The 11,604-nt window shown below is 37.1% G+C and overlaps 2 protein-coding genes across 4 annotated transcripts in view; one reads left to right on the forward strand and one right to left on the reverse strand.

Annotated features, from left to right (window-relative positions):
- LOC119479332 (cadherin-related family member 1) overlaps positions 1 to 6,193 on the forward strand; it is a 121,294-nt gene extending 115,101 nt beyond the window's left edge. For 2 of the 3 annotated variants that reach the window (XM_037754795.1, XM_037754796.1), the window contains exons 20-22: positions 1,181 to 1,409; positions 2,906 to 3,160; positions 4,568 to 6,193. In XM_037754795.1, coding sequence (XP_037610723.1) covers positions 1,181 to 1,409; positions 2,906 to 3,160; positions 4,568 to 5,098 — 1,015 coding nt within the window. In that variant the 3' untranslated portion in view covers positions 5,099 to 6,193. Of the gene's footprint in view, positions 1 to 1,180; positions 1,410 to 2,905; positions 3,161 to 3,728; positions 4,548 to 4,567 lie in introns of those variants that run through there. The other variant, XM_037754797.1, reaches the window with a different exon arrangement.
- A 2,038-nt stretch (positions 6,194 to 8,231) lies between these two features.
- On the reverse strand, positions 8,232 to 10,651 carry LOC119479623 (leucine-rich repeat, immunoglobulin-like domain and transmembrane domain-containing protein 2). Its single transcript, XM_037755420.1, has 3 exons — positions 10,516 to 10,651; positions 9,527 to 10,308; positions 8,232 to 9,316 (listed from the first exon to the last, which is right to left on the reverse strand). Exons 1-3 carry the CDS (start codon positions 10,623 to 10,625, stop codon positions 8,532 to 8,534), a joined length of 1,677 nt encoding a protein of 558 aa, XP_037611348.1. The 5' UTR covers positions 10,626 to 10,651; the 3' UTR covers positions 8,232 to 8,531.
- Positions 10,652 to 11,604: the final 953 nt, after the last annotated feature.

Consider the following 11,604-nt stretch of genomic DNA (forward strand, 5'->3'; position numbering starts at 1 on the left):
GTATCGCACAGCATGCACTGCTGTTTGCCACAGTGTTTGTTTTCAGTACAACCACTGGATATTCTACACGTAAGATCTTTGAAATACTTAGAAAGCTTAGAAATTTTGTGGATCCAAATCTGCATGAAAAAACATAGTGATGCAAAACTGGTTGATGGTGGTGATGAGTTTTGAAGAGGAGTGTGCACCTGTTATCAAAGTTTAAAATTAGACAGTATGTCAAAGAGAGTTATGAAAAAAACAAATTCAAAACAATTTTCAGGCTAACCCAAATATTTTCTATCCCAAATTTGGTGCCAAAAAAACTCTCTCTACACCTCACATCTCAGGAAAGTGTGAATCAAAACATAAAGTGCTTTAAATACGGCCAAATGTTGGTGCTAATTGATCCAGATCCAGACGAGAAAATAACTATTATTCCTTGGCCAATCCCAACTTTCTATCAAATGTCACTTAAATTTGTTAAGTACTAGGTGAGTTATCAGATAAATAAAAAATACTGTAAAGAAAAACACATAACAATATGTAGAAATGTGCTTGAATTAGTAAAAGCTCATAAGAGTGTATCTGCCTAGAATAAAATAAAATAAAATAAAATAAAATAAAAAAATAAAAATAAAATAAATTAAAAAAAGATTATCAGAATCAATAGTCAAATAAACTCAAATATTCAGGACAAAAAACATACATCACATAATTGGCGGAAATAACTTAAGACTTTATTAATTGCTATTGATAACTAATAATGTATTGCTCATTAGGGAGGAAATTCACATGTTACAGTAGAACAGGAAACCGACAAAGCAGGCAGGAAACAAAAAATAAATGTAACTAATGAAAACTAAACAAATTAAATGAAGAAATTAAAGAAATTAAATTCAAAAGCTGTACACATTACAACACCTCTGACCAACTAGAGGATATGTTCGCTTACTGTATCTTCATGATTTCTGAGATAAATGGTGATAAACTCAACATTTAACTTGTTAACCATCAGTATATTTTGACAACTTGTTCGCTGTAATAAAGGAGGTAAATCTTCTTTTCATAGTGAACTATTAATGTGAGTCATGTGGAGGTTCACAGGATGTGATGTGCTGTGAATTAGAAACACCTGGTTGGTGTTTGACACGGAGTGGACAGCTGACGTTATGACTCATCCTCTGTTCTGAATCTGCAGGTTCTCCATCCAGCCGTCGTCAGGCCTCATCTCCACGCAGCCCTGGACCAGCCTGGACGCAGAGGTCAGGTCCAAATACAACTTCTACGTCAAGGCTGAAGATTCGGAGGGGAAGTACAGCTTGTCTGAAGTCTTTGTCACCGTCCTCGATATGAACGACCACACTCCAGCTTTTGATGAAAACCTCCTGGAGAAGACAATGATTATTGGAACACCTGTCAGAGTAGAGGTACGTAATGTCAAATCATTTTCTCCTTGTACTGAAAATCAATGAATACACTAGTCGTTTGTTGTCATACTGACATTTAGAAAACATTGTATGGAAGTCCAGGACTGCCAATATTAAAATTAAATAATCCCAAATTATTAGAATTTCAATTTCAATTTGTGAGCATAGCATATAAAACAGATTAATAAATGTTAAAAAATCTAATGTTTGAAAACTAGTTTATAATAACAATCATAAAAAATGGTAAATTGATAGTTGATTAAACTTTGTTAAAAGTTATTTTACTGTTAACAAGCAATGAAATGATAATTCATAATGTTTACTAATTATTAGTAATGCTATAATTTGTTATTGTAACAGTTTATTGTTGCACACAACATTTTATATGCTATATTAAATATTTAATGATTGCCAAATGATTTTAAGAAATTGTTTGTCAAACATCTATAAACATTAAATAGATCGATGGACCAGATATTTGTAACCGCCTATGATTACAATACCTTGTTAAATGGTTAGTAAATACCTTGTAAAACATCTATAAACATTATTTAGATAGATAGTTAATACTTTATCGATGGTTAATAATTGCTTTCTGGTCCATGTACCCATTTAATCTTTATATATGTTTTACAAATGATTTCTTGAAGGTTTACAAATCATTTGGTAATCACTAACAAATACTTTTTATAGTTTATAAAATGTTGTGTGCAACAATAAACTGTAGTTTACCAATCAGAATGCAATTGTTATCGTCTCTTATCGGCTATGATGCAATATATAATTTCTAAACGAATTATTTCTTATTCCACAAACTGATAAAATTACATAAATTATAGCATTACTAATCATTTATAAACATTATAATTTCATTGTTTGTAAACAATAATAACTATTAACTAAAGTTTAATTAACCATCAATTTACCATTTATTAAGGATGGTTGGTATAAAGTGTTACCTATTTATCTTATTAAACCAACAGTGACTTGATCCCATTAACCTATTAAGTGTCACCTGTATCTAAAGCCTAATATGGATTATTCCCTTGTGCCACATAGCTCTATTGTAGTGGAGGACCTGTTCCTTCATTACGACTATAAATCTGGAGCTGAAAATACTCCCCAATAAATGCAGTTTTTACTTCTGTCTGAGTAACATCTGCTAAAAAATACAGAGCCCAGCTGTTTTAGGAAATGACTTACTACATATGTACGTAGTAAAGGTTGCTATGTCTGCCTATAGCGTAAGCGAATTAGGGGATTGTTTTACCACAAACTCTCTTGAACAGAATGGTCCAGTAATGTGGTTGCAGGTTTGTCCTCTTTTAATTACCTGTGCTTTCTTTTGGTTTGTGCTCGATACTATTGTGGGCTTGTTTTGTGATTTACAAAACAAATATTTAATAAATAAATAAACTGACTTAAAATTGGCAGTCCAGTATATTAAAATGATCGAAATATGCAACTATTTTATGTTACTCTGCTACTATTTACAGGCAGTGGATGAAGATGCAGAGTCTCCGAACAACGTCATCGAGTACTCCATCATGACGGCCGATCCTGACAACGCGTTTGATATCAACACAGACACCGGGGAGATCAAGCTGAAGCCGTACATCAAGTCCATGGAGATCGTGCAGAACATCACCAAGGAGAAGGACTGCAAGTGGTCTCTGGTGGTCCAAGCCCGGGACAGAGGCTCGCCATCCTTCAGCACAACGGCCGTGGTCAACATCGATATCACAGAGGCGGTAAGACTTTTTTAGTTCTGACTTGCAGCATGCTCACAGCGCTTTCTATTCCAAGCCTGAGCTTTAAGGCCGCACGAGCTGTAGATTCAAGCAGTTTAACGTATGATAATAGGCATTGTTTTCATGCTACGCAGCTGCTTATTCAGCGTCCTTGTTTCAGCAAGTCACATTTCATTGATCTCATATTCTTTAAAGGATAATGCTGGCCATTTTTATGCTTTTATTATTAGCAACAAATCCCATTAGGAGACCAAAAACAACGATGAATTTATCCTACTAGCAAGTAAAAAATATCTGGCTCTTAAGCTGTTAGTATTTCCTTTCTTCACTTGCCAGTTGCACCGATTATACATTTTAGTATTATAAATTCATACTGTTTTTTGTTTCGATGGTAAATTTGAAGATATATAATATAAAATAACAGCAGCATTATCCTTTGAGGTTTTCAGTCATTTACATTAATCTATGTTTTACTCTATGATTTCACCATGTTTCCATTCATCTTTACTCGACATGTTGAGATGACTCGGTGTCTTTGGTGTTTCTCTGTTGTGATCGTGCTTTTCAGATCAAAGGTCGAGTTATTTCATACTTCATGGGCCTCAGCAAGCGTCCACTGACTGTTTTTGGGATTTGTCTCAGCATTGTCACTACCCTCATTTTACTGACAATCTGCATATCCACAATCCTGTACTGTAACTCAGTGAAAAAGTCCCGAATCAACCCTGAGAGTAACTATATCAAAGTAGTGCGCAGACTCAAGTGAGACATATTTGACAGCTGTACTACAGTACTCATTCATAACCTTTAAAAAGATATCTAGAGTACTGGAGCACATTTGAAGGAATAGTATTTAATATTATATTATTATAATTTATAATCTATTTTTCTAATAATGTAGTTTGGGTTTTAACACCGCCAAAACCCATCTTTTATAATCTAAAATACTTATTTTTCTAGAGCACGACTGACTATAAGGCTGTCAAAGTGTCAAAGATGGAGCCTTTTCCTTTGGATTTAAACCTGGATTTGCTCGTTTAATCTCCATTTTCCTCACACAAACATATACTTCACTCCGTTTTGGTCTCATGAACTGTCATCGTTCTTGTTCAGCCCTCATCGGTCACATGCCAAAGAGAAATCTTAATGCACCGCACTGCCAGACGCATTCCCAACAACTAGTGTTGTATAGTTCTTAGCTTTGCACCAGCAGTCCTGTACTGTAGGACAGGAGGAAGACGGATGACTGAGTGTGGGAGTGTCACATTGTTGGTAGACATGTTGTTTGGGCCTCCTCTGTCAGTGCTTTGCGCATCCATCTCATGCTTGCATGCTTTGGGCAAATGTTACGCTTGGATTCAGTCCCTTGGGACTTAATTTAAACTATTTTATTGTGCTCTTTCGCAGACTCCTCTCAAGGGGCCTATGGCGGCCTTTTTAATGAAAAGTAGGGACAATCCTATGAGAGCTCTAGGCATGGTCACTGTTATCATTAGCATATTGGTAGGGGTGACTGCCTTGATCTCTGCAGCTATGTACTTGCGCAACTCGAAGTCGAACAGGATCATGCCGGCACGTCGCATCATTAAGAGGCGACCCAGGGACCAGCAGCCCTGGACTTTCAACATGCCCCTTGTCAGATTCAACAACCCTGCAGATAAGTTCCTTATTGTCAACCAAGAGAGAAGCCCCCAGCGGGGCACCAGCAGCGCACGGCCGAAGCCTCCACCCCCTAGCCCTCCTCCGCCCCCGTGTAACATGCGGCCCAATGAGAAGCCCCGGGCGGTCCCGACAATATCCGGCATGCTGACCTCCAAGGGGTCCAAAATAGCAAAATCGAATCGCCGCAAAGAGGGAAATGTCAGCTCTGCTTTGGTGTCGGAGCTTAAAATGAAGCTTGAGCAGAAAATCATTGAGAGCAACAAAGGTTATTATTAACTCCGTCACACAAACGTCTTGTTTAAGGTTCTTTGACGACTCCACTGCTCATCTACTGCCCGAGAGTTCTCCTTCCTTCATGTGATGATCTGGTAGGGTGGGCCTACCTGTAGATTATTCATGATTAAATGGTAAAAAGGGGTGTAACAGGAAGGTTTACAGATATTTATGTCTTAAGCGGGCATCCTCCATTGACCTGGCTTAGATAAAGAGAGAGAGAGAGAGAGAGAGTCTCTGGTGCAGTGGAAGATAATTCACACTGCCATCTTGAGGAAGATTACACCATCTTAAGAAGCACCAGGGAGAGGATTACTAAGACTTACTGTGTATACATAAGTTGAATAACTTCCTGAAAAGTGTATAAAAACGCAGATCTAGGATTTAACCCGATAAATCCTACTATAAAAACGTTTCTTCTCGCTCACTGGGGGCGTGCAGCTGAATGACACGGTCATGAAAACATGCTTCTTATAAAGTGCTAAAGGACCCGTGTGTTAATATTTTTACTGTTACATCAGCCGCTCAAGAGCTGAGCGGTTGCTCTTTTGTATGATTACAATGTGCCACTGTAGGTTTTCACGGTTAATACGAGCTAACAGAGTTGCGTTTATTTCTTTTGAGTGTGTTATTCTAGAAAAAATGCTTTTATATAAATAACATGGGTCCATTTTAAATGTGTATATATATGCATATATAACAAGATATGAACATTTCCCTGTTGTATCTTGCAGCAGTAAAGAACATACAGTACAAATGAAACCATCTAACTCCACTTAAGATTTTCAAGCACAGATCACTATGTATATAACCTTTCCTTTATAGATATAGAAATATAGAGTCTGTGTCGAACATTTAGGTTCCTCTCACAGTTACTTTCCATGTTACTCAATGCCTTCAAATGTAGGCAAATACAATTAGAGTCCTTTAATTGCTGTAATCATCATGTATCTGACTATATCTTAACTTATAACTATCTGAAATGAGTTGAGATTAACTATATATCTTAACTATAAATTACACTTGCCTGGTCCTTTGAAGTAACATATTTGTACCGTCTTTGTACTGTCTTGATTTTGAATAAATATTTGAAAATAATTTAGTCTGTGTGCCATTTTGTCCGGAGGCTTTATTAGTTTAAGTTAGTTTAGTTTGTTGCCATTGGCAGCCATTTTGAGAAATTCGCAGCCTTTGGTTGCCATCATACTTTTTTAAATTTTCAAGATACTATACTATGACTTTTTTTCGACATATTATATTATGACTTTATGTCGACATACCATCCTGTGACTTTTTTAATCCTTTCGACATTCTATACTATGATTTTTTTATTTTTTCGACACACTATACTAAGACTTTTTTTATTTTTTCGAAATACTATATTATGACTTTTTGTATTTTTTCAACATACTCAACTATGCCTTTTTTATTTTTTCAACATACTATGCTGTGACTTATTTTTTTGACATACTCTGACTTTTTTTCGACATACTATACGATGACTTTAAAAAAATGTCGCCGTACTATACTATGACTTTTTAAAATATTTTTGACATACTATAGTTTGACTTTTTTAAATTGTTTTGACATACTACACTATGACTTTTAAAAAAAAATTCGACATATTACACCATGACTTTTTTTCGATATACTTTACTGTGATTTCTTTTATTTTTTCGACACACTGTTCTATGACTTTTTGAAATTTTTTTGATATACTTTCACTTTTTTTCAACATACTATACTATGACTTATTTTTTCGACAAACTACACTGACTTTTTTTCATGACATTTTTCGACATACTATACTATGACTTTTTTTCATAACATTTTTCGACATGCTATACTATGACTTTTTTTCATGGAATTTTTCGATACACGATGCGATGACTTTTTTCCTGATATTTTTCGACATACTATACTATGACTTTTTTTTCATGAAATTTTTCAACATACTATACAATTACTTTTTTTCATGAAATTTTTTTTTTTTAAATTGACATACTATACAATGACTTTATTTTTCGACAAACTTAAGTAAGACTTATTTTTTCAACTTACTATACTATGACTTCTATTTTTTCAACATACTATACTATGACTTTTTTATTTTTTCAACATACTATACTATGACTTTTTTTCGACATGCTATACTATGACTTTTTTCCAACATACTATATCATTTATTTTTTTTATTTTTTCGACATACTATATTATGATTTTTTTCGACATATGAAATTTTATGTTTTTGACATACTATGCTGGCTTTTTTTTTTTACATTTTTTTACATACTATACTATAACTTGTTTGACATACTGTACTATGACTTTTTTTCGACATACTATACCATGACTTTTTTTTTTGCCAAATTATACTATGAGTATAAATAAAGTAACTTTACAGATTATGATTTCACAGATAACATATGATAACATTATGAAATACAATGCATTATTAAAGATTAAACCAGTGGTTCCCCAAAGTTTTGACTTGTAGCCTTTTAAATTGAAGCACACTGGTGTGTTGGATTTAGGGGGATCTACTGGCAGTCATTGAATATAATATAAATGCTTTCATTCATGTATAATCACCTGAAACTAAAAATCGTTGCGTTTTTGTTACCTTAAAATGTTTGTGCATTTTCGCATTTAGATAAAAAAAAATATATATTTTTTCAATTAGACTGAAAAAAATAATTGGAAAGGTAAAATATTCTCTATTTGCCTACAATTGATGTAGAGACACACAATGACCTTGGAACTGTCATTAAATGGAAATATCATGTCCTGCTGACTAGGATTCAGATAGAAAATCCCTTTAATCTGCTTAGAGTGTATGTATAAATGCAAGGGAAAACACTGCTTACGTAACAAATCCTGTTAGAGTGATTGTGCTAAAAAATCTGAGTATGTCTCAGCATTCGTCTCTGACTTCTCTTTAAACAATAATAAAAAATACATATTTTTTCAACATAAAGTGGATTGAAATCTCTTGAAGCAACACACATGATTACAATTTAGTTTGGTGAAGTTGACAATAAAGAAAATTACAAAATATTATTTATATATTTCTTTAAATTCAGGATGTGTTTTGCATTCAGTATCAAAACGTTAAGAAAAAAAACTGAAACCAAAGAAATATGAAATGCATTTTATCACAAACTTCTTTTTGCACATGTATATTAACACAGATAATAACAAACTCTCCTTATAATAAGGAAGAAAGGCATCTCCACATTGAGCTGATAGCTTGAGATATATATTTACAAGATGACTATATACTTAATAGCCCCGGTTTGTGCCTCTCATGCATTAGTGATTTTTCAATGATCACCGGTATTTATTGAATGCTTCGCCCTGTGACTCCAATTTAATAATAATACATGAGAAGCACACTGACATTATTTACATGTATGTACATTTCTTGACTTTGATGCTAGTACAGTTGAGCTGCACTTCCTCCTTTGCCCTTATCCTCAGACTTCCGCCTCTTTTTTGTCTTTTCACCCGAGTCCCTGCACAGGCCTTCATCGCTGGCCGCCTGCAGGCTGTCAAAAGTGCCCTGCCTCTCCGTCTGCAGGTCCTCTCCATGTAGCCTACGCCTCTTCCACAGTTTCACGCAGCGATCCACGCAGCTGAACCTGGCCTCCGTGGTGCAGGCAAACATGCCGGCCGGTACCGCCAGCACCATGGCACACACAATGACGATAATGTGGATGAGTCTCTCTCTTTGCTCCAGCTCGCTGATGTCACTTCCCGTCACGAAAACGATGCACTGGCCTTCCCTCGGCGGATGATTCTTAAGGGTCACGCACACCTCATATTTGGTGACAGGAAGCAGGTCGCTGACGGTGTAGCTGTTGATGCCGGGGCCGATGTAGATCAACTCCTTTTTGTGTGAATCGTATTTGCCAAAGTGGATGGTGAACCAGGTTTCTAGTGGGTTGTCCGTTGCTGCGTACCACTCCAGGGTGATACCGTAAACTGTCTGCTTGGCGATGCGGATGTCAATGTAGGCATTCTCATCTGACGACAATATGGGGACAGGTGGAGGGAGAGGCGCGGAGGAATTGGAGGAGCTGATGTTAACCGTGATGCTGACAGAGGAGTTGCCGATGAAGTTGTTGGCCATGCAGGTGTAGAGTCCTCGGTCTGCCAGGTGAAGAGAGGGGATCACCAGCTGGGAGGTGACGGTCTCCTCGTCTACGTGAGTCTCTGTAGCTGCAAGTAGAAACCATAGCGTCAGAGCGTTTAAATCAGAGGTTTGTTTACATCTGATAAAGACATAGAAAGGTAACCATAAAGAAGGAATTGTTCCTGTGTTTTTTCATAAAGCAGATGCAGCCTGAAAGTTCAATATATACCACACTAAGTGCTCACAGAGCAGGTTCACACCAGTTTAATGGATAGTAGTAATAAAAAAAATCTTACCAGCAAATCCTCTTATAATCTTCAGAGCGTACATCCACTGAATGGTTGGACCTGGCCTGGCCTTCACTAAGCATGTGAGTGTTGCATTTGCTCCGAGAGGTGAAGTGATGCTAGTCTCTGGGGCAGAGGCCACCGGCTTCATGCATGTTTTTAACTGGATCTCGTGGAAAAACTTGTCAGCTTTGGAGGCGGGGCCCGAACACATCAAATAAGAGTTCATGAGAATGATGGGAGGGCTGACCGCCCGGATGAATTCTACGAAGCCTTTGAGGCGGCAATCGCACAACCAGGGGTTGTCATGTAGCGCCAGAACCACATTTGAGACCACCCCTTCTTTCCCCCATGCTTTCTGTGCGGTTTGGTAAAGCGGCCAATTAATGAAGACATCTTTTGATATGACACTAAGCTGATTGAAGGATAAATCTAAGTAGGTCAGTGCAGGTAAGTGTCTCAGAGCGTGTTCAGGCAGGACGTCTAGTCGATTGTGCTTCAGGTCCAAAATCTTCAGTTTCGGTGTGTCCTGAAACGCCGTCCATGTTACCGAAGTCAGCTTGTTCCCTTGCAGCCTGAGCTCAGTCAGGTTGGCCAGCCCGTCCAGGCTTTTGATGTTCATCAGGGAGATCTCATTGAAATTCAGCCAGAGGGACTCCAAGGCGCTTACTTTAGAGAACGATCCTTGAGGTAACTCGGTCAGGTGGCAGTTTTCAATTCGGATTTTAGTGAAATCATATGGGATGTCCTCTGGGATTCGTCCCATGGAGGTTTCCATACATAGTAAAGACCTAGAATGGTAAGATGACATATGTTTAGACAAGAGAAATGCATATTTGTCTTCATGGCTACTCATGTACTGTATATAAACCATTTGTAAAAATGTATATGTGTAGGTTTTAGAGAAATGTCTTTAGCAAGTTACATTCAAAACAACAGGGTTATGACTAACACACAACCTACTTTCAAGAGTTTGTACAGTTTCAGTGGACGCTTACCTTCCCAAGTTGTCATCTGTGCAGGTGCAACCAGTCAGACAAGTTGACGATCCAGGTGTGATGAGATAAAATACCAAAGCGATATGTAATGCGACACTAAAGGCGTCCATATTCCTGGAGGAGCATGCGAAATAGGCCTGTGAGTGCAGGACATGGGCTGCGTGGAAGAAAGCCTATTACCTTAATCCTCCTTGACGTAACACTTAAGACACCAAGTGACATGTGAGACACACATAGGTAAGGTGTATTTATAGCAAGTAAGTAAGTAAGTAATTAAAGCAATGGTGTACTTTGTCTAGAAAACATGATCAAATCTCAAAAGCATGAAAGCACAGATTCAGTGAGTCATGTTTGATATTGCAGTGCTACTTTCAGGTATGACCCTAAACTCGCATTCGCATCAGTCTAATTTAATTTATTTGTCCCCCACTAAAGCGCAGGCATTGACATGACAGGAGGGCCATCTGTAGTAAGTGGGCCGGAGCCCATCGGGCTTAGCAGCGCAGAGAGGGAGGGCTGTAGAGAGACAGATGTCTGGACAGGACTGTAATCTGACCTCAATAATCTGAACACTGGTTGTCTCTCAGGTTGTTAAATCATCATATAAAGCAAGTGTGAAAACAGACAACATCTATAGCACTTTATTTTCAACCTTTAACAAGTACTTTTCTTTTAATACCCAAGCTCTTTCTTGGTGTACATACTAGTTTAACAGGAAAAGAGATTAATCAGATATTTTGGTAATGTAGGCAGTCTCCCAGTTATCATACAAGTTTTAATTTAAAGAGATATTGATGTTCCCTTATTGTTACTTTAATTGCATGGCAGTACAATTCAACCAGAGACATTTGCCAAATTTCATGAGCAAATACTTTTGTATTTTTAGTTTCGTCTAGATACTACACGCATATTTTTCCTGAAGGGACAAAACAAACTGTCCTGAAGTTGATTCAGCATTTTAATTAACCCAAATATCTAAGGATGAATTAATCCACACATCCGTATGTAGGCCTATTCTAGGCTCTCAAGTTGAATTCATCAAAACCTGAATCTTTATCAGAAAACGCTGGTGTTATCGACGCTTCATGA

The sequence above is a fragment of the Sebastes umbrosus genome, chromosome 20, assembly GCF_015220745.1.
Source record: "Sebastes umbrosus isolate fSebUmb1 chromosome 20, fSebUmb1.pri, whole genome shotgun sequence".
Taxonomy (NCBI): domain Eukaryota; kingdom Metazoa; phylum Chordata; class Actinopteri; order Perciformes; family Sebastidae; genus Sebastes; species Sebastes umbrosus.

Coding starts and splice junctions, on each gene's coding strand:
- LOC119479623 (XM_037755420.1), bottom strand. CDS start 10,625: ATGGACGCCTTTAGTGTCGCATTACATATCGCTTTGGTATTTTATCTC. Junction 10,309..10,515: donor ACAGATGACAACTTGGGAAG/GTAAGCGTCCAC, acceptor TTACCATTCTAG/GTCTTTACTATGTATGGAAA. Junction 9,317..9,526: donor GATTATAAGAGGATTTGCTG/GTAAGATTTTTT, acceptor TTCTACTTGCAG/CTACAGAGACTCACGTAGAC.